This window comes from Tachysurus vachellii, chromosome 1, assembly GCF_030014155.1.
Source record: "Tachysurus vachellii isolate PV-2020 chromosome 1, HZAU_Pvac_v1, whole genome shotgun sequence".
NCBI lineage: Eukaryota > Metazoa > Chordata > Actinopteri > Siluriformes > Bagridae > Tachysurus > Tachysurus vachellii.
The window spans coordinates 17,817,370-17,843,947 of NC_083460.1; the positions used below are offsets into that span (position 1 = coordinate 17,817,370).

General features: G+C 39.5%; 1 protein-coding gene across 1 annotated transcript in view; it reads left to right on the forward strand.

The window, feature by feature from the left end:
• Positions 1–6,831: 6,831 nt before the first annotated feature.
• LOC132849356 (tyrosine-protein kinase receptor UFO) overlaps positions 6,832–26,578 on the forward strand; it is a 31,063-nt gene continuing 11,316 nt past the window's right edge. Inside the window, exons 1-10 of the mRNA XM_060875546.1 lie at positions 6,832–7,428; positions 10,137–10,353; positions 10,933–11,033; positions 12,738–12,920; positions 16,258–16,338; positions 16,486–16,601; positions 19,296–19,476; positions 25,148–25,287; positions 25,801–25,945; positions 26,045–26,059. Of these exons, the coding sequence (XP_060731529.1) occupies positions 7,350–7,428; positions 10,137–10,353; positions 10,933–11,033; positions 12,738–12,920; positions 16,258–16,338; positions 16,486–16,601; positions 19,296–19,476; positions 25,148–25,287; positions 25,801–25,945; positions 26,045–26,059 (1,258 nt within the window). The 5' untranslated portion in view covers positions 6,832–7,349. The remainder of the gene's footprint in view (positions 7,429–10,136; positions 10,354–10,932; positions 11,034–12,737; positions 12,921–16,257; positions 16,339–16,485; positions 16,602–19,295; positions 19,477–25,147; positions 25,288–25,800; positions 25,946–26,044; positions 26,060–26,578) is intronic.

Genomic DNA, 26,578 nt, shown 5'->3' on the forward strand with positions numbered 1-26,578 from the left:
GATTCCATCCAATTTCTTTCTCTCTGGGTATTAGGAGATTGGAAATTCAGGTGAAATAAAACAGCTTAAAACAATTGAAATGGTTTATTAAATGAACTATGTAGGTCAAAGCACAAACATAAATATCCTTATCCATTATTAGTGCTGGATAACTTTCCATGTATTAAGCCTCCTGCTTTTAAAATAAATCTATTCATTAATAATCTATTCATTATGCAGGGTAAAGTGATGTTAAATTAATACCGAATGTAACTTAAACTTCACTACATGGGGATAAAGGCTTCAAAAAAACTCATATGCACTCAGACGGACCTGCAGTCATCAGGGTTATCCGAGAGCAGTAATAAGAACTTATCCTGAGACAAGATGAGGGCGAAACAGCAGTCCCTGCGCCCTCCTGGTGGCAAACGGGGCAGATCCAGGATCTCCTTTCCTTCCACAATGGACCGGCAGTTACTCTGTAGCACCACAACCTGCTCTGGAGAGGAATCAGCATCTTTACTCACCATCAGCCGACCTTCTACGGTCAGCACCACATACCTCTCTTTCCACTGCTTAAACATGAAGCCTCCTGAGACAGAGAGGAGAGAAAAATAGTGTGTGAGCAAAATAAATGGAGTTCTTCGACTTGGGTGTCTATGGGTTTGTACTATTAAGTTGATTTGATCTGTCAGGTAATGTAAGATGTTACTATAGAAACAAGTGTATTAATATAAAATCTGAAGCCTGTCCTGCTTCTAGAGCTTCATTAACACCATTTAACAAACATTTAAAAATGTCTATGTTGCCACTTTGGAAATAAACTATGAAGCAACTGCTAGGTGTGACAGGGAGAGCCATCTAGCGTGGGTTAGTTAAAGAGATAGTCAGCCTGGTTAGTCAGGTTGTTCACCATCTTCTAGCTAGAACGCTTTCAAAGACATAGATTAAGAGCACATGTGGAGAGCTCAGAGTCTGCTCTGTTTTTCAGGGATTATTGTGGTCCCAGATAGGATTAGAGGCAGTCGACGGGTCGACGTACATGACCCAAACTAGTGTATGACTCAGACGTACGAACAAGAAAGAGGGAATTCAGAAATGGAGCACAAACCTAAACAGCAGAGAGAAGGAGAGAAATAGAGAGGTGCAAATTGTGTGTAAATACAAAAACTGTGTAAATACATTGTGGCTTCTAATCTGGAAGTTATTAGATTTTTCTGAATTCATGATTTCAAGCAATTACATATAGGTGCAATTTTAATAAAACGAATGTCAGAAACATAAATATAAGAATATGTCAAAATGCAGGTTAGAGAATCGTTGGAAATATCTTTAAATCAGTAGTGGATGTGGATGCAGTGGATAGTGGATGCAGTCCACTATAAGCAAAATAATCTGTGTGGAGAGATCATGGACATAAAATACTTAACACACACACATACACACAGGAGTATTACACACTACATCTCACACTACATTGCAATAATATTTCATCTAATCTTTGTCTGTTATAAATACTATACAATCATTGAAGGCAAGATGCAACCATGATGCAAAAAAAAAAAAAAAAAAACTCGAGAAAATACAGACCTGTTAACCCTTTAGGTCATCAGGATAAAACAACACCTTACCGTATTTCTTCAGGAAGCCTCGTCGCACTCCAGCTGTGCTCATGTCTACAATCAGTCAAGCAGAATCCTTACAAAATATTAAACAAAAAGCTGCAGGTTCAGGATGTCATTTCAATTTGTATTAGAGAGAGAGAGAGAGAGAGAGAGAGAGAGAGAGAGAGAGAGAGAGAGAGAGAGAGAGAGAGAGATAATCCCCATACATCACACATTAAGGGTAATCCAGAAATCAGTGAGCAATGCATGAGGCATGATGGGATTGTCACCCTTTCTCATGAGAGCGGAGAAATGCTTCACATAATCACTCCTCACTCTCCTCTAACTCCAGCAAAATGTAAGTGAAGAAAATCACGTGTCCAACACACTTTACAAAATAAACTGAACAACCTATTGACTGTACACAGCATGGCACTTACACACCAACACCATAATGATGGCCTACTTTGGGTAAATAACTACATTTGTTAGTACAGTACCGGAGATTGTGATTCTGCCACAGCTCTGAATGTGATTTGTTTATCTGTTCGTACCTCATCTATTCCTCCGTAATATTGATTGTTTACATTGTCACATGTCACATAGAGAGAGCGGCATGAACAGGATTACTGCTCAATCAGTCAGACTCCTAGTGGCCTGTGCTCAGTGCTGTTACATAACCTTAATGTAACACATCTGTATGTCCACAATCAGCTGGTGAATTGTCCTGGAACACACACACACACACACGCACGCACGCACGCACACACGCACACAAACATACACACACGCACATACACGCACGCACACACACACACACACACACATACACGCACGCACACACGAACACACACGCGCACACACACACCTACACGTACGCACACACACACACGCGCGCGCGCACACACACGCACACACATACACTTGCACAAACACCTACGCGCACGCACACACACACACGCACACTCACTCACACACACGCACACAAGCATGCACCAATTTAGTTAATCATAATGCATATTGTGATGTAATGATTTATTATTTCAACCTCAACCATCTGTCTATTCAATCAGTCCTCCATCCATCCACCTATCAATCCATCCATCCATCCATCCATCCATCCATCCATTCATCCATCCATCTATCCATCCATTCATCCATCCATCCATCCATCCACCCACATATCCATTCATTCATTTTTTTAGATTCATCTATCCACTGAAATTTTCATCTATCCATCCATCTGCACGTCATTCATTCATTCATTCATTCATTCATTCATCCATTTATGCATACAAATACCCAAACAACTATCCAAACAGCCATACATTTGTGCGTTCATTCATTCGTTTGTCCATTCATCTGTCCGTCCATCCGTCCATCCGTCCTTCAATCATCCAATAAACATAATTGCCTAAACTGCAATGTACCTGTGTAATAAATAAAATCATTTATTTTGTCACAGGAACTAAGTCTAACTATACTAATAACTAAGTCTAACTATACTAACTTTACTAACTAAAGTTTAACGAGAAAGTTTAATGAGAAATGGTGCCTAACCCTAACCCTAACCCTAACCCTAACCCATCCATCTATCCATCCCTCCATCCATCCATCCCTCCAACCATCCATCCATCCAAACATCTATTCATTTAATCAAAATAATTGTTAGGAGTTCTGACACTCTTACAGCTCATGGTTGCTTTATGTTTTTTTTTCCCTTTAATCCGTCACTCACTTGTAAATATTGAAAAAAATATTTTGATTTTTATGTCAGCGTTGCCATTTAAGTCAAATATGAAAACAACAAATGACACTGAAGAATACTGTCTGTATATTGTCTGCTTTTCTAAAAGAAGGACTTCCCCACTAATTTAACTTTAATTAACATGTGACATTATTGCAAGGATTCATTGTACAGATATTTGTTATGTATTCTTGGTTTTTATTTTTCTGTTTATCTTGTATACAGGACAACATGTGAAACAAAAGTAAGTTACACAGCACAGTGAATAAAAAGCGCATGACAAGAGAATTCTTTTTAACTGTAAATGATCTGAAGAGGTGATAATGGTCTGGTGGAGCAGAGACATTTGTCCATTTGACCACCTGGGGAATGAAGCTGTGAGCGTCTGGACTCGATGGCCATCTTTTCATACTGTGCCAGACGGGAGCTCGCAGGAGGGAGAAATGAGTCAACAACAATTGCAGGCTTATTATATATAATCATCAGCCATTATTGAACACATTACTGAATCAAACTAAAGCCCATTTGCAGCTGTAGTTTTTGCTTTCTACCACAAGTGGGCAGTTGTTTAAAAGACCAGTGGTGTTAGATTACCCATGACCCCTTCTGCTGTCTCCATTTGTGTATTTCACTATTGGAGTGTGACACACACACACACACACAGTCATGAATCTGGGAGTTAAAGTAGTTGGTGACTGTTTGAAGGGAAGGACTTCTCATGCTAGATGCCTGTAATACATTCAGTCCCTAGTTAGGAAAATAATTCATTATTAGTGTGTAAGTAAATAAAGATTTTCTGTTTGTTACTTGCATGAGAAACTAATTGTGAATAACTCAAATATTCTATCTCGAACTATGCAATCAATTATTTCACAACCTCACTAAAAAAAAAATCAGTTTATGTTGAATTTAGAAAGAAAGAATAAGTTAAAACTGCTGTGATGTTTACACACAATTTTGCAAAATGCACCCATATACTAAGTTAATTAGCACACAATCCTTTCACGTCTCTCCATAACACCTTTCCAGTGCATTTACAATAACATATCTGTGTCATAACCTGTGGTGTGCTTAAGGCCTGCTTAACCAGTTTCCTGCCTGTATGCACAAATGAAATGAACTTACATCACCCTTAAAACTCCTGTGTTCCCCTAATAGACTCCCTCATACAGAGCTATTGCTCTGTCATCCAAAAAAAAAACTTTCTCACATACTCCCTCAATTCTAGTTCTTTTCTCTTTCCAAGGACCCCCTCTGTTGTCCTCCCCCTCATCTATCTGTCTCCACATGTATCTGTAGTGGTGTGTGAGCTTGATTCCCCAAGCTCTATTGAAAAACGACGGCACACAATGGCTTCTTTCTCAAATGGGCCCTGTCTCCATTAAAGACCCTGGGAACTCACTACTATCCACCCTACAACCTCCTCTTAAAGGGCCGGCACGCAGTACAACCAGGACAACCAATAACCTAAACCTACAGTAAACAATTTCCATGGAACAAGCTATAAAAATCATGAAGTCATCCTCTTAACATCTCCCATTTCATTCATCTACCATCTACATCACCTAATCTCCTCATCCTTTGCGCTGGACTAAACACTGTCTAAATCAGCTGTACGTAGACATAGCAATGAAAAAAAGTCAAACAATGCACGGCACAGTCCATGTGAAAATACCAGCATCAAAAGAGAAGATGTTACGCTTTAACGTGCTGCAGCGCATGTCTTTTACTTTGTGTATGTTTGTTTGGCTGACTGACTTTTGTATGTTTTTTCAGCACTATGTTTCTTGAAAAAACAGTGATTTAGAGATGTTTAGTTTAAATGAAACTTACCATCATAAAGCCGTGTCACTATCAGGTCATGAAGTTGAACCTAAATATATTCCTACCTTTGTAGTCTTAAAGCACTGAGCCAGCGATTTTCTGTACTTAGTTTAACCATACTTTGTTTATAGAATTCTAATAGTTTAAAAGATAAGACAATTTCCTCTTGGATCAATAAAGTATCTATCTATCTATCTATCTATCTATCTATCTATCTATCTATCTATCTATCTATCTATCTATGAACTATAAGGTAATATTTTTCCTGGAAACATTATACATCATCTCAAATGTCTAATCATTCAGGGAATTTAACTTGACATGGGGTTAATGGTATATTTATGTTATAATGCCAGTGAATCCAGGATGTGGATTAAAGTTAATATTAAAATATTAGTCATCTCAATTTTTTTAGGATCTCAAATCAAAAACCTTTTCCATGGACCAGAATTAACAAGGTACGATGTCACAGTCCATCACATTATTGATTAACAGCAGAACAGCCCAGGCAAAAACAACCACCTATTTTAAACGTGCCATTGTCGAGTTCCTCACAGTTATAAGTACATACTTTAGCTTTCCGATTAGTTTTACAGTACACTTTCACCTGTGTTTTAAGTTCAGTAACTGAATAGGATTTAACCCTCATAGCCAGTGTTACTGCTGAATACTCCCTCTTATGCACCTGCTGTCATCGCTTGGTGTTTGCCTTCAACATGTTTAGTTTATGTGCATCTGAAGATGTTCTTAAATGTGTACATGTGAACCGTATTTATAAAATTAGATTGTTGCTGCCTCAAAGGGTTCGGTCCTAAGCTCTACACTGTATCTGTGAGAAGTTTTGCATGTTTCCTCAAGTCAGCATGGGTTTCACCATGTTCTCTGCTTTCTTCTCACATTCAAAAACATTGTCTATAGTTACAAAGTGCCTTGTAATGGACTGCTAGACATCCAAGGTGTATGTTCTAGGGTCAGACTCCAGATCCATTGTGATCAGGATGAAACAAATGATGGAATGAACATATAATTGTGGAGTCCAAATGACTGAGAGAACTAGTGAAAATGATTCGGTTTGCCATTATTTTCCAATTCACACAAATGTAGCATTATTATGATTAGAAACTATATTATCAGCAACAACTTTTGTACAAAGGCTTTAATTTCTATATAGCAAAATAGTCAACATGTCAAAATGCAAAATTTCAAACTTCTGCAATTATCTGTTTATTTACAGTTTTAATTTGCTTTTAAATTGCTTTTTTTTCTGCACACCTGGCAACCCCGATATGCAACTTTACAAACGAATGAATACAGCTGACTTTAGATTATAAGATTACCGACATAAAAACTCAACAAAAAGATGATCATTTGCAGAGGAATTAAATAATGTTTGTTACTGTATTGTTGATCTGATCGGTTAGAAACAGAATTTAAAACGTCGCCCATGACTTGAGACTGAAGTTAGTTTTATTCATGTTTTCCGTGAAGGTTTAAAAATAACAGAGCTGTGATTTAATGCAGAATAAATCTGTAATTAAAGAGCATGAGTGTGCATTGTGTCCCGTGAGAAAAGAGGGAGAGTCGGAGGGAGGGATGAGAAGGAGAGAATAGGGAGGAGGAGGAGGAAGAGGAGGGGAGAGACAGAATGGAAAGAAGTTGTGTTGAGGAATTTCGAGTCTTGTTTGCAGGGAAAGGTTTTGGTGTTGTGATGTGAATGAAGCTGAAGCTGAAGTCCTGAGGGATTTGGGGAAGTTTTGGAATTAAGAAGAATCTGAACTTTTCTCCAAAAAGCAAAAGAAGACAAAAACTTTTTGGACCATCACTGAAACTCTGGATGGTCATCACAAGCAAACGTTTGTTGTTTTCTTTATCTTTATCTTTGTTTGTTCATGGAATCTTTAGGATTTGTAAGAAGATTAAAGTGCTGCTGCATCACATTTCAGCCTTTTTTTTTTTAATTGGTGACTTTTTGTGCACTTTTCGAAACCAGAAAGGAGGAAGTTTGAAGAGGAAAAACTGCTCAAAATAAAAAATAGGACAAGAAAAGCCAGCTGTCTTAAGAGCAACCTCGGCTCCTGTGTGTGTGTGTGCGTGTGTTTTGGCGGATATGTTTAAAAAGATGCGCTGATGTGACACCGATAAAGAAAGACACTGAATTACAACTAATAAACAAAGGAACCGAATCGGAACCGAATATGGATCACTTCAAATTCAATCTGTTTTTTGTCGTTTATGTGGCAGTGCTGCACATCCAAGCTTACAAAACTGTGTCAGGTAAGTAAATGCTTTTGTTACTGAAAAGCTACTCATGTTCATATTCCGAACCGAATCTGAACCGGCTCGGATTCGAATAATGAGGGTTATAAAAATAAAAGTAATCCAGAAAGAAAAAAAACATGAAGTATAATAAAAGTAAAGAAGTCACAGGATACTTAGACGTTTAAACAGATAAATATAATTCACAAATACAGGCTGTTTTTATGCTGAACATTATTGGTGAATCTGAATCATTTGAGAATCGAATCTCAGTTTTTTTTGAACAAATGGAAAGATTTGTTGCACCTAAGAGCAACCAAGAGGTTTCCTTTTGGATGTAAGTGTAGCCTGATACCCACAAACCTTTAAAAAGTTTCCTTTAGCTTTCTAGTAAGTTCACAGAAGTCCAACAGGTTTAACCTGCAACAGGTTTAATAAAGAAGTAAGAAAAAAATAGAACAAAAAAGGATGTGTAACTTTAATGGTACACTACAGGTTAAAAAATAGATATTAAAGGTAGAAAAGACACGGTACGCTTAAGTCTACCCAGTGACAACAAGAACAACACAAGCATTTAACCCAGCATCAGACATAACACTGGGGAACCGACTTTAGTTTGACGAATGCATTAAAATCAGTGCATTGTTGATTCGCCAATGTTCAGGACAAGTGTAGGTGTAGTGGAGAGTGACAAAGTTGTGAGTCAGGACCTCTGCTGATACACCCAGAAAAGAACGATACATAAACAGGGCTAGAAAGGCAGGAGGGTTGAGAGTGCTCATATTCCTCCCAAATTCAGAGGAAAGGCCGGTAACAAGACGGGAAGAAAGACAGAAATGAGGAGGGTTGATAAAGACAGAGTGGTTTGTTGTTCTCTCCTCATGCACTGTTGTCCTTGGCGCTTCACACTGTTATCAACAGGAGGGAGTGGGGATGGATGACGGGGAAAACAAATGAAGAGGGAGAGAGTGAGAAAGAGTGATGAGGCATGATTATAGAGTTTGTGTGTGAAGGTACATACTCAGATAAGGAAATGATCTGAAATGGTTACACACTTAATGTTATGCTGTAGAGGGAGGAACAGTAAAATGACATCTATAGCATAATTATTGTACGGCACGTCACATGAAATCTTCTCGGCCGACTTCTTAAAGAAGTTAAAGCCAAGTGTTTTTTTTTCTGACCTACTCATTTAGCAAGTAAGATGATTCTAGCCTGTTCACTAACTTAACGATGAATGTAGAATTTAATACACCAAACATGGTTTGTTTATTTTGAGTCTAGGCTTAGATCATTTCTCAGAGACATAAAAGGAGAAGTACCAGAAGATACCAGGCTTTCAGACAGGAAAGACCACACTAAAGCAGAAAGAACACCCCGTTATGACATAGCTTTAGTGGGCCTCATAAATTTCATCTTAGAAGATATACACAACCCTGATAGTTTTCCTGTTAGTGAAGGATTGGGCACAGTTTAGTTTTGACCACAATGGTACACAGTTCTTAGATGGACTGGTGAATAATGAATGTGCACCATTCCTGTCTCAAGACATTTATTGAGCAGTTTTGTTTGAACCCCAGCAATTTAAACCTGTTGTGTTGTCTTGGATGGAAGGATGGTGATACTGTCTCTCCCCATCAATCACTACTACATGACCCCGTCGTAAGGATGTGTGAGTTTATGTATGCCGAAAATGCTAGATAGTTTATTTCACTGAGTGGGTTATGTTGTGACACACCATTAGCAAAAGGTTGAAAAGGTTTGGTTGGCTGTTGTCTCCAAAGCAGCACATGTTAGCCTTGTCTTTGCCAATAGTAAAAGGCTGAATTTTTCACTTGCTTTAATTGTACATTAATTGATTGGACATCCTTCTTAAAGCTGTGTCTTTCCCTAAATGTCTCTGTCTCTATTGTGTCTTAACGCTACTTTATGGCTGCCATCAATAATCACTGTTTGACATGTACGTCAGCATTAATGACATGAACACAGTGATCCAGGGGGGGCGAATGATCTATGGGAGCAGGGTCAGTGTTTAGAGACGTGATGTCAAAGATCAAATTGTGTGACCAGAATTTTGTGACCAAGTATCTTAACTCAAGATGAGCTAAACTGGACTGTTTGCTGCACAGAAGAATTACACATCCATGTGGTATCTTTCCAATTCTCTCACTGGGTATTATCAGGTCCATGCCAGCAGAGGAATGTGAAACAGTTCTTTACCGAGACAGAAGACAGGGAGGATTCCAGTGATTCATGCTGGCTGTATTTGTGGCCTTGCAAAGCATTTGATGGAGTACAGATTGCCAGTCCTCGGTCTGTGTAGCGTCATATAAACCCACACTAGAATGGCTAAGTGATATTTTTGAGGTTTGTTACTCTTGTGTGGTTGTGTTTACAGTGTAGGTTCTTGACACAAATTCATTTCGGTTGAAGATTATAAAAAAATAATCCAGCAAAAAGGTGAAATTCTTTATTTCAGGTACTGTCTGTTACTTTAATGCACTAAATTCATGCACAGAGAAGAAGTTTCTTTAAGAAACTAACACCAGTTTCAAGAAGTTTCAAGAAGTTTTCTCACTTTTTTATTGTTTTGAGTAGATTTCAAATATACCTCAAATATACCTCGGGTATTCCAGTAATCTTCCTAGACAGACTATGAGGTTCTCTTGTCCCTTGGCGGTTAAGTAAAACTAACCACTGACCGGTTCTCCATGTTTTGTCTTCAGGCTTGCATTTCAAGCTCAGCCCAGGAAATATAACTTCATCACTGGGGAAGCCGGTGGAGATGCAGTGTATCCTGATGATGGAGGAGGGTGATGAAGGAGAAGAAGGTTCTTCAGACATTCAGTGGCTCAGAGAAGGAGAGCTGCTCGAGTACTCAGACACCAACCAAGTGCAGATGCCTTCCGATGATGAGACATGGCTCGTCATCAGTACACTTCGGTACACTGTGCACATGCTGTATAATTAAAAAAATCATGGTGGTTGACATTTAGTTTGATGTTAATTATGCTACAAGGCTCATCGCTAAGTCTTGGTGTTCTTTTTACAAACTATATTTAGCTGGCACTGTTGCCAGAATTTTAGCACAGCCTGCATTTAGTTGTTAGCAACATTATCCTTTAGCGCTGATGTAACAGGAATCAAACAAATATTAGATATCAAACACAACTTGACAGTAAAAGTAAAACTGGGATTAATGTCACTGCGTCCAATCTGTGTATCAGTTTGTCCATAAATGCACTATAAATGTCTCATATTCAGTTATGTATGATGTCCTCACATGCTAGCAATACATCTAGCAATACATCTTCTAGCATCATTAATTAATGGTTGTAAAGTTTTTACTGTTTTATACAGTTAGCAGTTAGCAGTAGTTAGCAAAACAAATTAAAGCCCCCTCATACGTAACATGGGATTAGTTTCATATTTATAGTGTTGTTATAAATAATCATCTTCACATATGTTCATCTATAAACAGAATATAAGCGTTCTCTGATTAAAGATTTAAATTGTGTGCAGGATTGCAAAGGTGCAGCTTTCAGACATGGGTGCTTACCGCTGTGCGGTGGCCACTGGGGACGAGGAGACGATGTCCGCTGAAGGACACCTTCAACTGGAAGGTAAATCTCAGTTGACTGTGCATATTGTTGACACGTGCGGTCTAAAGAAGGGGAAGGAATGCCGTTTATCTACCAGCGTTGGCATACAATCTGACTCACTGAATCTTGTTGTTATTGTTAAGCAACAGTTTGGAGTAACCGGTTGAGTCAGACGCTTTGAAACAGGACACGATGCCAAATAAGTGAATGGCTTCATTCAAATTTGTAAAGGCTTTCAATGAATCACTGCAGAATGTGAGCAGATTTGTTCAGATTTAGTCTTTTCAATCAGGAATGTTTTTTTTTTCTCCTTCAGAAATGAGACATGTATTAGAACTGGATGAGGAGAACCGGCACATGTGTGTGATTTGGTTTGGTAAAGACACAAAATTTTTCCTTCGGACCTCTGGGATTAGGTGTTTGATTCTTGATGGGCATTCACTAAATTCCAGGGATTTCGTTACCACGACGTAAAGTGGCCGTGTTTCCGGAGGTCTTGGAAAAAACGCCCTCTTTAAAAAACCCCAGCATACTACGAAGGACAAAACAGTCATACAGGTAGATTTATTTTAGAAAACAAATAAACAACCAAAAACTACGGTTATGGTTAGGGTTAGGGTTAGGGTTAGATTATCAAATAGGCCACGCCTACCCGATGACACAATATCTGGTACGCTGTTCTGAAATCCCTGGAAATAAGTGCATCCCATTCTTGATGTGTCCCCAGTGCTCCTGGAACTGATTGGCATCTTTAAATTTTCCAGAGTGTGTGAGTGAGTGTGTGTGTGTAACTGATGGTGATGGGCTGCCATCCTGTCCAGGGTGTCCCTGTGACCCCGTGTGAGGTCAGTGGATAAGAAATGCACTTCTTATAAGCATTCATCTTAGCTCAGATCCCACAATCAAAGAGCGAGTGTAGACATTCTGCTGACCTCTGGGAGCTTGTGTATGTGGAAGTGGATGGATAACGCAGTTTAGGTAGAGAGAATGTAAAGAAAATTGAAAAAAAAATCATCCTAGTTTCTGTTCCTTCAGTAAAAATGTACTTAAATGTATGCAACTAAACCAGAACAAAAGGATCGGTTACAGAAGCTGTGCTGGTTCTTGCTTAAAAATCTGGAGTTACTCAGCAAACCATTCTTTTTCTCTCCATACATCGAATGGCTCAGATTTGTTCACTAAAACCATCTGCTGGTTCACATCCTGATCCTGATTAAAAAATAAATAAATTAGGAAACTTTTTAGTTGTGTGGAGGCTCTTGGTGTGTATTAATATTAAATCATTTACTGAACCCTAATGTAGATGTCATTGTATTGCTGCATAATTGTAAGGACTCTGCCCGGACTCTGGCCACGTGCATCTGTTTATGTTTTTCGTCACGTGTCTGCCCCGCCTTCGTCTGCTCCTCCCTGTCATCACACCTGATCCTTATTGTGTCATTGTCTTCTTGTATTTAACTGTGCCGCGTTGCTTCGTGCAGCGCGGCATCTACTGTGATTTGTCCTGTCTAGTCTGCGTCCTGTTTCATGTTTTCAGTTATTAAACCCTATTTTGATTTATGCTATCCTGCGTTTGGGTCCGCTCTGTTTCCCGCCGTTACAATAATATGTGGAGTTTTAAGGGTTAAACATTACCTGAGTACATTCCATGTTATTGTAGATCTGTTTTTGTTTCTATAAAATTACGACATATTTATAATTCTTGTTGTTTTGTTTCTTTTCCAGGTCTCCCACATTTCTCTGTTGAACCCCACCACATGTCCGTAGTGGCAAACATGAGCCTGAGTCTGAAGTGTGTCGCTCACGGGCCTCCTGAACCGGTCCGGATCATCTGGCTTCAGGACGGAGCACCTCTCAACACGCTGGATGACCCCATGGCTCTTTCTCCGTCCCGTCTCAACCTCACAGGTCCACTACATTCTTCATTTAGCAATATGTTAATACAGCTTACTTTAAAAAAACTTCAGAGTGTCAGCAAAATATTATAATAATTATACATATATATATATATATATATATATATATATATATATATATATATATATATATATAAAAACTGTGATTCAAAAGCACAATCTGCATTTTATTTTAAATACATTCCTTTTTAGGCTTGAAAAGAAAATATTCTGAAGTTTGTTAAGATATTAAAAGTCTGTTAGGTTTCATTTCTGCACAAAAACAGCCTCTAGAATGCAGATAGATAGATAGATAGATAGATAGATAGATAGATAGACAATGCACATTTCATGACTTTTCTCTACATAATATTTACAAATATATGACATAGAAAGTATGGAAAGTTTCGCAATCCATTAGGAAGTCCAGATAGTACAGATTTCATTTTGAGTTTATTTAATTTAGGGTGTCTATAAAGAATTTTAGATTGTTTTTCACCATGAGTGAAGTTCAAGGAAGCAGTTAAAGTAAATTTATACGTACAAAGGAATTCAACGTAGCTCGAGCGACACTAACGTATCCTGGACACTTTTCTCTGAACACTATACTAACATAATCAGTAAACATTAGAAATGGTTGGTTAAGTTGAATTAGTCATTTTAAATATTTGGTTTTTATTAAGACTTTTAGATAAAGTTAAAGAACGTGTGAATATTTTGTATATAAGATCATTCATGAATTATGATGTTTTAGTGCAACTGTGGAGTTTCCATAAAACCAGAAGTAGGATTTTTTTGTTGTTGTTGTTGCGAAAAGGAACTTCATGTGTGTGTGTAATTGTTATCTGTTCTGCTGAAAAGAAACTTCTGTAACCCTTTTTGTAGCAAAAACCCCAGAGAGATTAGTTTTCTTTTCGTGAAAGACAGGTCAGATTTGGTGCAGGTCTGATCTGGGCTTTTGACCGGTCACATTTGGTGCGACACTCAGCTTTTGTTAAAAAGCTCTCAAGGCCACATGTGACAAAAATAAGTATCTGAACATTACGGCTAAATTTCATTAGAGTAATTAAATAATCGCTAATAATAACCATATTTTTTTAATAGTATTCTATTGTAAATGATGAATAATTGTTCCTTATCCACTTTATAGACCCTCAGTGCCCACAAATGTCCTTTTCTAACCTGTTCGTTCCTTCACCTAATCAATCACAGACCTAATCCTTATTCATACATACTGTCACTACAACCTGTTTTTCAGAATATTTCAACACAAAGATCACAGAGGCATGTAGAAGGCAGTGCGTTACTATGTTAGTGTGGTAGTTGTTAGAATTTAGAAATAGATTCAGAAGCATGAATGGCTTTTTGTTTGTTTTCCCACCTGCTAGTATTCATTATTGTGGCCGGTGGAAGAACGGATTGTGTTACAAAGAAAAAAAAGAAGGTGAAACTTCACACTATTGTGTCCTATTTAGTAGCTCGCTTCATCCCGAACCTCGCTGTGTGATTACGGTGTCAGCAGCACCAGCACTCACTCCAGCTTGCTACCATTTTTCACTGCAGAAAGTGAGGTATATTTGCAGTGCATGATGGGAATACAGTGTCAGTGTTCAGTGCCCAGTAGCCCCTTTTTTACTAAGTAAGGAGAGATGCGATCGCTTATTGCATGATGTGTCCAACATTCCACCCTTCATTACAATACATGAATTACATTCATTCTTGTTGTACAAATTTTATAAAATGGTATAGAATAGTGCACAAGTCTGTGATTTGGGATGCAGCTTATTTGTATGTCTCATCTCTTGGGAATTTGGCTGCCGTTCTAATAACAAATAACTAGACAGGAAATGTAGCATTTGGGATGGAGTCAAGGTTTGAGATTTAGGTCTTTAAATCATTTCTGGGTAAATGATATGTATTAGTGCTTTGAAACTGAACACTGGGGCTCAGAAAAACTTGTAAAAAAATGTTTAAGATCAAAAGTGGGGTATATTACTGTCAATCAATACACTCTACACACACACACACACACACACACACACACACATTTCTTTTTTGGCTGCAGGCCAGCTCGAGTTCGCTCAATAAGAATCTGGCCTTTGGTGGCTGCAGAAAGAGCGGCAGTGTGAAGGGAGATAAGAAGAAAGTTTGTCGGGGAAGAAAGAGAAGGAGAAGACGAGCGAGTGAGCGCTTATTGAACAGTTGCCATGCCAGAATGACCGATGTGGTGTCTGTTGTAGTTCCAGCTGCACAGACCTGCAGCTCTGAGCACTGACTCACAAAGGCGAGAGAGAAGGATAGACAGACTGGCGGACAAAAATGAGGGGCTGCTGAAGGGGCGAGTGGCTCTGAATCACCATGAATGGTTGACCAGTGGGCACACTCACATCACTGGAATGGGACGACTCATGCCAGCCACACACACACGCGCACACACACACACACACACACACACACACACACACACACACACACACACACACACACATCTGTTGGCTCTTTACACAGACCACTGGCTTCTAACATAAAATTTAACAGCTCTGTTTTTCACCTTATACATTAAATATGCATTTACTGGCAATCAGTTCCATAAGTAAGGAATAAATATATTCAGGACATGTTGTTATATAGAAATAATATATTTTCCCGAACCAATCAGAACTGAGGATTCGACATCACTGTGGTATAAAACGCCATATTCAATATGCAGAATTGTAGATATTACTTTGTTACCTTGATCATTTTTGTTATTAGAGCAAAATATGAACAAATGGATATACACCAAATGGATAGTTCACATGAGCTTCATATTAATACCACTGTACGTATATTGGGACATTCAGGGTTTCAGGGAAGGAAATGAAACAGGCCGAGGTTTATCGAACATGTAGTACACATTCCCCGGACCTCGTGACCCTCTGACCCCCGGCTTGGCCTTGGTACAATGGAGGCTCAGTGTTTCTTAATGACACCCTTGAACATCAGTTTTTCAGAATGTGCCAAGATTCGAGTGTGTGTATAAGTGTGTGTATGTGTGAGCATGTGTATTAGTCACCCTAGAAGACAGTGTGTGTTTCACTGGGTTTTGTGAATGTCAGCATGTGTTTGAATGCACATCCGTGCATTTCTCAATAAATGAAAAGCAGAAGCGACACTTTTGAGCTCAGCTCTTTTTTTAACCCTCGTGCTGGGTCGCAAACTTCTTTTCCTTCTCCTTAAACACAGATTTAATAAACAACTCAGACCAGACTGAATGAAACAACATCACAGTGGTCATCTACTAACTATAAGCTTTTTCTTTGTCTTCTTCTTCTTCTTCTTCTTCTTCTTCTTCTTCTCTCATATTCCAGGACTAAAGAAAAGCAGCTCTTTCTCCTGTGAAGCCCACAATCGCAAAGGTGTAGCATCATCCAGCTCTGGAGTTATAACGGGTGAGTTATTTTTCTGTGGTTCCTGTGGAACTGAGCTCATCCTCTTTCACATCCTTCATTCCTTCTTTTTTATTCTTTTGTTAAGGTTCACTCACAATGATCACCAGTCACCCATTTTTTCTGTTCTTTCCCTTTCTCTGTATGCAGTACTCCCTTCCCAGCCACAGGATCTTAAAGAAGTGGAAATAACTAATTCCAGCATTCGTCTGTCCTGGTCTCCAGGTTTTGCAGGAATTTATACCATCAGTCTCTGCACAGTTCAGGTATAAATGCTGCTAATGAAAAACGTGTCGCTCTTTGCAAGTTCTTTTTGCATACACAAGTTTCTGATCTGATCTGAAATTGTCATATGTGTGTATGTGTTTGTGTGTGCGTTTTTAGTTTGTGTTTGTGTGTGTGTGTGTATGTGTCCGTGTATATGTGTGTGTTTGTGTGTGTTTGTGTGTGTGCGTTTTGAGTGTGTGTTTGTGTGTGTGTTCGTTTGTGTATATGTGTGTGTATTTGTGTGTGTATGTGTGTGTATTTGTGTGTGTGTGTTTGTTTGTGTGTGTGTATGTGTGTGTATGTGTGTGTGTTTGTGTGTGTGTGTGTGTGTGTGTGTGCGTGTGTGTGACTGTTTTGCTTTTCCATCCAACAAAACAAATTGAAACACTTTATTCTCTCTCTCTCTCTCTCTCTCTCTCTCTCTCTCTCTCTCTCTCTCTCTCTCTCTCTCTCTCCCTCTCTTATATGTTTATGAGTGTATGTAGAGTTCTATCTTGTATTGTTGGATCAGGTTTCACCCTTCATGAGGCCCCACTCGGCCCTGGTGGAACTCTTTCTGTCCATGTGTGAATGAGTAAATGCGGGTCTTCGATTCTCTGCAGTCCAGCACCACCCCAAAACATCTGGTTCTAATAAAAGCACCCCATTTTGTGCCCCTAGAATCCTGAACCCTAAGAGGGAAACGAAGGGGTTCAGTATAGGAAGAGAGGAGGGGAAACAAATCTAGACAATCCAAAATGTTCTGAACCTGAAAACCTGAAAATGATACTGTACCTTAGGGAAAGTGAAAGATTATAACAAAGAAGGAATGGGAAAAAAATATGAACATGACAAAAAAAAAAACTGTGTGAAATGAGTCTGTGTGTGACCTTCGAGAAGAAAGAAAAACAATGAACACAGAAAAATCTTTGGAAGTGTGAGACAGGCCAGAAGAATGGCCTAAAATATATGACTCACAATCCACAAGTGCTTGTCACTTGAACACCGCTGTTTATTTTGAACCGATTCTGAATCACTGAACCATGACTCATTGATGACTCCTCCTGCTGCTCGTGTGAGCCTCATAACTTTCTGCACTCTCAGTCCAAGATCTTCCAAACAATGACAGAGGCTTCTCGATTAACTGCAGAGCTCTGATTCATATACCACTTCACTTATCCATTCATCCCCTCGTCTGTGGCCACTCGTGCTCCATTTATCAACGCTCTGTTATCACCATCTTGGGTTTCACTTGGCGCGTGACTAAGAGTGCTGTCAATTGCTTGCCATATTGGCACTGAAGTATCATGCCTGAGAGTATAGAATATCATGAGTCATAAGCACCATGAATCTAGTTTAGAGTTTCATATCTGTGGAACATGAATGAAATAGATTGTCAGGGTTGTGCTATTATTTGTGATGTGGGTGATAATTAAACAATAACAGACCCCTGTGACAAGCAGTAGATAGAAAGCTATAAGACAAACGTGTGAATTCGTTCAGAGATTAGAGATAAAAGTGCGTGAGATGGTGCAGATGACTTTATGAACAAGTAATAAAAATGTAGTTTAAATGTGGGAGATGTATTAAACAGTGACACGTTGAGAATCCAGAGGATTTGAGGGTATATGTGGTCTCCTTGTGAGGAAGTCCAGCAGCCACTGGACCAGGTATGTTGTCTGATCCAGAAGCTTCGTGCAGCAGCTTTTGGCTCTCTGTTTGGAGACAGGTACAGGACCTGGTCATGAACATGGGGTGGTGTCTTCTGTGCAGGTGTGGTGTGGTGTTGTTATTGATGTTGTTCAGAGTGTTGTTGTTGTCTGTATCAGGGGTGTGTTGTCTGTCATGGTCTGAATCCCCTGCCACAGGCTCATTGTGTCTCAGCTGTCCCAGAAGTTATGGGCTATCTTTTAAGTAAACTTTTGTCTTGATACCAGGAGACAGGTTGGCTCTGGCTGTTCTTAGACCGGCATTATCACCGGCTCTAAAGGCAGCGTTCCGGGCCCTTAGTAGTCCGTAGATTTCTCCCGTCATCCATGGTTTCTGTCTCATGCTTCAGGTCTCAACGCTGAAAAAAAAGAGTATGCGCGTGAGAAGTAGCATCGTTATTGCATCCTCTACACAGACGCAGACAATTTCCAAGCTTTATGGCTTTTTCATGTGGTTTATAAGCTGATTCAGGGAAAACATCGGGCTGCTGCTTACCTCTTTGATGCTGTTTATTGTGCAGGCTTTGCAAAGGCAGCACGTTCTTCCCTCCCCGCTGCTTTTCTGCTGATCTGAAGGGATTTCATGCATCCTGCTGGGCCCAGAGTGCGTCTCGCACCGCAACCGAATGCTAATGAGCTCTATCAATAAGAGTACAGTTCAAGAGTCTGAAAGCAGCCAAGAACAGCAAGGCAGCTCCTCAATGTAGAGTGTAGATGACCAAAAAACTACGATACTACAGATACCTTTCTCACCAAAGACACACATACATACACAACTTGCAGCCAAAAGGAAGAGAGAACAGGGAAAAATGGAGAAAGAGAAGTGGAAGGGACTGCTTCTTGTTTGCAATAAACTGAAAGAAATGATAGTTTTGTAGTTTCTTCACTATTTTGTTCCCTTACAAGAAATATATTACTTAACAATACCAAATTAAATTAAAACTTAGTTAAATGATCGCATACAAAATAAAGAATTAAACATGACTACAATTTATGGTCTTTTAGGTAAAGCCTTCAGGAGAGAACTACGACGTGATCCACAACCAAAATGTTAACGTTCCACCTGCCAGTCACCTGATCTCCGACCTGAAGCCTTTCACCCGATACGACGTTAGAGTCGCCTGCCGGAGCAACCAGGGGGTCTCTGATTGGACGCCTTGGGTGACCTTCAGCACCAATGAAGGAGGTAGATCTTCACTAACTCAGCTATTATTCAGTATTTCAGTACTACAGATGGATTATAATGGGATATTATTATTATAACCAGAGGCATCAGTGAACATTTTACTAAACATTTTACTATAGTAAAATATAGTAAAAAAGAGTTGATGAAAGGGTACAATTTGTTATAAATCTCGTCTTCTGAATGCATAGCATACATACTGTGCATAATTTTATAATTACTATAATGATATATAACACTTATAACATACCGTATAAGGAAGTGGAGGCTCAGTTGTTTTAATTCTGTGGGCTGTTGAGAAGTTCAGGGTTCAGGCCTCAGTACCTCCCAAGCTGGAGTACAGACAGAAAAGAATTTTCTTCTGTTGTAATATATATGTGTCAAATTTTTTGGCTTTTTCTTTTATAATAATTAAAACAATAATATTTATAACCGTAGCTCATTTATAACAGTAGCCCACTAGACTTTACACGTTCTCCCAGTGCTTCAGTGGTTTCTTTTGGGTACTCCGGTTTCCTCCCGATTTAAAAACACAGGTTATAAGATCTCTGATTTGTCTGTAGGATGTTTCGTTACACCATCAGGGTGTCCCCTGCTTTATGCCCGGAGTCTCCTGGGATACACTCCAGGCTCTATACATAATCTCTGCAAGGAGATTTTTCATTGAGATCATTATCACAGACTTTGTCATTACACACAGGAAAGTCTTCTTTCTCCTTATTAACTTAAATAGTGAGTTTCTTTCCTTACAAAACATATTGTTTACAATAATAGTGACTTGCTGAAAGGTTTCGGAGCATAAGATTCATCAGAAGTGTTACCGGTAAACTGTCTGGAGTGGAGAAACAACAGCTACAGTGTTCACCGCAAAGGAAAGATGTTTATAATCAAGCACAAAACGCTGCTATTTCTGTACGCAGGGTAAATGTCATGTTTATAAAGAGTAGGACTGCTACTTCTGTAGGACGTTCATCTGTCTCTCCCTCCCTTTCACAGCGAGACACAGATTCAAATGTAAACTGCCAAAGAAGAGTGTAGACCAAGCAGGGGTGGGGTGAGAGGAAGAGGATTACAGAGGGTATAAGTAAATATGTGTGTGTGTTGTGTGTGTGTGTGTGTGTGTGTGTGAATGAGTGAGAGAGTGAGTGTGTGTCTGTGTGAAGATGACAGTGCGGCTCTTGCAGAAATGTCCTGAAATGGCAAGTATGGCTCCACAGTGTCTGTGTGGCAAGACTGAACCTCAGCTGGGTTTTTCCACACCGACTAATGGATGAAAAAGTGATTGTAGGGAAAGAGAGAGAGAGAGAGAGAGAGAGAGAGAGAGAGGGAGACAGAGGGAGAGAGAGAGAGAGACAGAGAGAACAGAGGGAGACAGGGAGAGAGAGAGAGAGAGAGAGAGAGAGGGGAGGATAAAGGGTGTATTCCTTAAAATGCCACCAATTAAATCTTTGTCATAAACATTAATGAGGTGCTGCAGTAAAAGCATACAGTAAACGTCTTCGTGTTCAATATCACACTGTTAAAGAAGTGAAAAATTCTTTAACATTGAAGAGTAAGCAGAAAGAGACAAGATTTGTTGCTTGTTGTTTTGCTGAAGAAAGAAGAAGATGGAAAGGGGCGTAAACTGTGAGGCAGGTGGCTGAGAATCAAAATAATAAAATTTAAAAAAAGAATTAAGTTAAAAAAATGTAAAAATGAATCAGGAGTTTAGCTGAAGAAAGAAGTACGGGAAAAGAGACTCATTATTCCATGTGTGTTTTACTGTTTGTCATGCTGAACTGTGATACACGTAGGCAGGGTGTGTGTGTGTGTGTGTGTGTTTGTGTGTGTGTGTGTGTGTTTGTGTGTGAGCTTGACAAGCTGACTTAGCCAGTGTAAATGGTTAATCTTTTCCAGTGTGTGTGGAACGTGAAAAAAAACAGGGTTGTGTCACATGTTCAGTTCACCATGTCAGTTGCTTCACAGTTTGATCGGATTATGAATCTAATCCCATTTTTACCCCTCCTCTCTCTCTCTCTCTCTCTCTCTCTCTCTCGCTCGCTCATCGTGGCCGTGGGCCGTTCACAAATCTTTCGAATTCCGGTCAGGAATGCATTTCCTGTCTTCTTTAGCTAGCTGCCCTTGTCCTTTCTCTCGCTCCTTTCCTTTCATTCTCTGTGCTCCCGGGATCCCTCTCCTGACCCCAGATGACCCAGGAATTTCTCTGCACCCGAATAAGAAAAGGATGCAGCACAGGCATAAAGTGTGGGAAAAGGGAAAAGGAAAATGTGGAGGAGGAGTAAAAAAAACATGCTCTGCTTTTTTCCCAGAGCCAGCTTGACCCTAGGGATAAGAGAGAGAGAGAGAGAGAGAGAGAGAGACAGAGAGAGAGAGAGAGAGAGAGAGAGAGAGAGAGAGAGAGGTGTTTGTCACAGAGAGAGAATTAAGAGAATGTGTGATAGTCTTATTGAATAGAAATAATTCATTTTGATTGTTAAAATAAAATATTATTTCTTGTCATATCTTATTTTTATGTCATTGGTTTTATTATCAATACACAGGAATATATGCTGGATTTCTGTATAGTTATCTTTAGAGGTCAGGGTTAGAGTACAGTTTGGGGGATAGGGTGGGGTTGAGTTGGGTGTTAGGATGGAGTTGGGGGTCAGGGTTAGAGTACAGTTTGAGGGATAGGGTGGGGTTGAGTTGGGGGTTAGGATGGGGTCAGGGTTAGAGTACAGTTTGGGGGATAGGGTGGGGTTGAGTTGGGTGTTAGGATGGAGTTAGGGGTCAGGGTTAGAGTACAGTTTGGGGGATAGGGTGGGGTTGAGTTGGGTGTTAGGATGGAGTTAGGGGTCAGGGTTAGAGTACAGTTTGAGGGATAGGGTGGGGTTGAGTTGGGTGTTAGGATGGAGTTAGGGGTCAGGGTTAGAGTACAGTTTGAGGGATAGGGTGGGGTTGAGTTGGGGGTTAGGATGGAGTTAGGGGTCAGGGTTAGAGTACAGTTTGAGGGATAGGGTGGGGTTGAGTTGGGGGTTATTAGGGTTCTCTGGATTAAGATTCATTGTTCTAGGTTATAATAATCTTATATTTGGTTAATAAGTATCTTACCATAGGAAATACAAAGCAGATCTGGCTATATTAAAGAAATATTTACACTTTCTAACTCCAGACTCCAGGATGTGATCATGCAGGAACATAATCAATGATGGTGCTAAAGACTTCACCATGCCTCCTTATTTGGTAGTGCCTGTATTTCTGAGTTGCCTAGCAACAGTGATTTCTTAGCTTTAAACACTTGACCAAAATACATCTGCATGTAAGTAATTTAACTTTCACTAAAAATAAAAAACGACTGCGGCTACAAACAGCAAACAACGCTGATTAGTGACTAATTGCAAAAGGCTCAAAACAAGGTTCTGGCCTCGTAAAGTGAGAGGTGCGGATGTGGAAAGCAGGGCATGATGGGAAACCTTTGACTTATTTGAAGTCCCAGCTGTCTGTAAGTGCTTAGCGCTGTGCTAACGGTGAGCTGTAACGTGCCAGGTCTTTCAGACTAGGATGGAAATCACAGATGGCTGCTGTTAAAAAGTGTTTTTTTCCTCCCTCAGTTCTGACTAATCCAGACCATGTACACACTGATGGTTCAGTTAAGGGAAGCGATTTTCCATCGAGCTGTGCCACGCTTATGCAAATGTTTTGGAGTAAGAAAATATGACTCACACACATCATCTCAGTGTGAGATCAGCTAGTAGTCTGTATAGTAGACATTTTTGTATGGAAGAGCTTCAGAGCTTCTGTGATTTCTCAGTTATTCTATTTTCTTGCTTGTTTTTTTCCTCCTGTCCATGTTTACTTTTGCTCTCTTATTAGTCATGAATTCTTTTTGTTGGCTTATCCTCCAAAACAGGAAGAACAGGTGCGTTCGGATAGAGAAAGAGAGGTGTGTGTGTGTGTGTGTGTGTGTGTGAGTGTGTGTGTGTGTGTGTGTGTGTGTGTACGAGTTTAACTTGGGAATGAGACTTTTAAAGATATTGGCTACAAAACTCCAGTTGTTTTGTTAGTGTGAAGGTTCAGCCAGCTCCACATGTGGAAACGATCACGCCTGATAGCATCATCAGAGCTTTGGCACGTTCAGAACAGCGTGAGTGAGGCGACATGGGAGAGAGAGTGTGTTTCTGTCGACCAACAAGGAAGAGAAACTCTGTATGTTTTAAGTGGGAAGATGGAACGAAAATGATACTTAACAGAACAAGATTATGGATACACTCACTTCTTCTCTCTCACTCTCTCTCGCTCTCATACACACACACACACACACACACACACACACACACACACACACACACACACTTTGCTAGTTCTAGCCTGCTACTCAAGTTTTTTTCTCTCGCAGCATTTTTCCTTGTGCTCTGGAGCGGAGACAGAGGGAGTGGGAGAGAAAAGGGACAGGGTACAAAGGGGAAAATAAAAAGGAGGTAAAGAGAGAAGGGGAGTGGTTGGGGTTCTGGGGGCAGACACAGAGACAGGGCCTTGTGTGTGTGTGTTTGTGTGTGTGTCCCTCTATCCACCTAATGCCCTCGGTTATATTTTTTTTCTTTTCACCGCTGATTTCTTCTCTCCAGTAAACTACATTCTCTAAATTCTCTCTCACCGCGTCCTCACAGCTGGGACAAACACACAAACAGCTGAAAAACACATCTTGTGGGTGACAAAACCATGAAAAAAAAAATACTCAGTAGTTACTCGATAGATATTAAAATAACAGACTGCAACCGAGACAAATCCGTTCCATCTGGACGTCTTTACATATCGACATCTAAATAATGGCTTTTCTAGATAACGATAATGACTTTATTCGTTATTGTTTATACTTATTTCAGTCAGCAAGAACATTTTTAAAGGAAAAGCCATAAAAAGCGATGATTCTCATCCCGGGACCTTTGACATTTGTGTGTTTTCCCTGCTTTGATACACCCTGTTATTTATAGTTATATAAAATAACTCAATACTGTGTGCAGAGCAGCAACAGACAGGACCAGGGTCCTGTTCATATGACTCTCTGAAGTCAGCACCCTGTACATGGGCCATTTCCTGAGCAAAATATCATCCTGGAGACTCATCATCGATCTGGTTTAAGTCTCTCCAGAGTTTCTTGTGATCCAAGATAGCAAGCACAGATTTCTTCTTTTAATCTCCTACCGGTGAAGACACAAGACATCAAAGTGTTCTTAGGCTGAATGTGTGTTATGACGACGTCACATGGTGCGTCGTGGCCCAAATTTGCACACAATCAATTATTAATACCATGGAGTGATTAATATTAAATGAATATCATGGAGTTTGCATGATTATTTTTTTAATTCTGATTACAGAGTGTGAAACCCTGGAGGACTGGATGTGTTTTGTAGCTTTGGCTGAATTCCTCATTTTCTGATTAGTGCTGGAATAATAAGATGAAGTCCAAATAAGAACATAAAATATCGGAAGATATTATGTCAAAATGATACCACGTGTTTTTATATGTACATTTATCTTATATTTATTTTATTTAGGAATGTAATACAGTGTTAATTTTATCGAAGTCCATTAATGTATGAAAAGTATATTAAAGTTATTTCTGTGTATGAGTTATGGTTATGTGATTAATGTGCATACTGTGTCTGGGTGTGTGTGTGTGTGTGTGTGTTTTCAGTTCCAGACAGTGCACCAGTAAACATCACTGCTATGATGAACGGGACAGAGGTACTGATCAGATGGGCCGAACCTGACGGAAAGATAAACGGAGAGCTTCAGGGCTACATGATCGAGTACAGAACACCGAATACACAACAGGTTAACACACTGCATGAGTTAAAAGTACTACAATTATTGTTTCGTTTTAAAAATGATCATCGTTGGCAAATTGTTGTGGTATAAGAGGAACAAAACACCTCAGGGATTGTGGTTGTTGTTGATCACAATGATCGCACCCTAAGGGCTTTTTACTTCTTTCTTAAAAGAATGGAGGTAAATATTTAAAATAATGGAAGCCATGTGGAGAAACATGCTCCATATTCCATGTCCAAAGGCTTTCATCATTTTATATTATATAACTTTTCTATTTTAAACATTAGAATTATTATTATAGTTTTAATAAATTAATTCAACTATATAAAATATATTAGTGAAATAAATATAATGATGGATTACAATATAATAAATAAATAAATAAATAAATAAATAAATTTCTATTAAATCCATATAATACTGATTTCTTGAAGTTCTGCCCTCTCTCTCTCTCTCTCTCTCTCTCTCTCTCTCTCTCTCTCTCTCTCTCTCTCTCTCTCTCTCTCTCTCTTCCTCCAGGTTGTGCTGGACATTGGAATGGTAACCGAGCTGACAGTCAACACGTCGGTCCCCTTATCAAACATCACCTTCAGGGTGCGAGCCTACACTAGGGCAGGATATGGACCATGGACCCCGGTCCAGACTTTGTCCCTTGTTCCTACAGGTGAGAGACACAGAGTGAGAGAATGAGAGAGGAGCTAAAATTAAACTGAAATGAATAAATAAAATCAAGCTTAATAATTATTTTCTTTCTTGCTTACAGATCCAAAGCCATCAAGTGAGTGGACACACACACACACACACACACACACACACACACACACACACATCTCAGGTACTTTCATTCTCATGGTATTTTTTTCCCTCATTATGTAATTTCTTCCCCTTTCTTGCTGGTTTCTCTGTTTTTCTATGTGATGTGGAAAGTGTAAATGAGGAAGTGTGAGGCAAATAAGAATGGGACAAAAATGCAAAGGAAGAAGGGAAGAGGAGGGGTATAGAAGGAGGAAGGAGGGCAAGTCATAAATATTTAGCACCATGATACATCTCTGTTAGCTTAGTGGAACACTGTCAGTGAGATGAATGAAATGGACAATAGAGACTGAGAGAGAGGAGGGAGGGGAGGTGTGTGTGTGTGTGTGTAGTTGCGGGGTGGGGGCAGAAAGAAAAGGTGGGAGGGGCACAGAGGTGAGGAGAGAGAGTAAGAAAGGAGGAAGTGTATGAGCTAAATATATTAAATAGATGGTACACGCCCTGTAGAAAAACATGTACTGAGGTCATGTGTGACAAATTACAC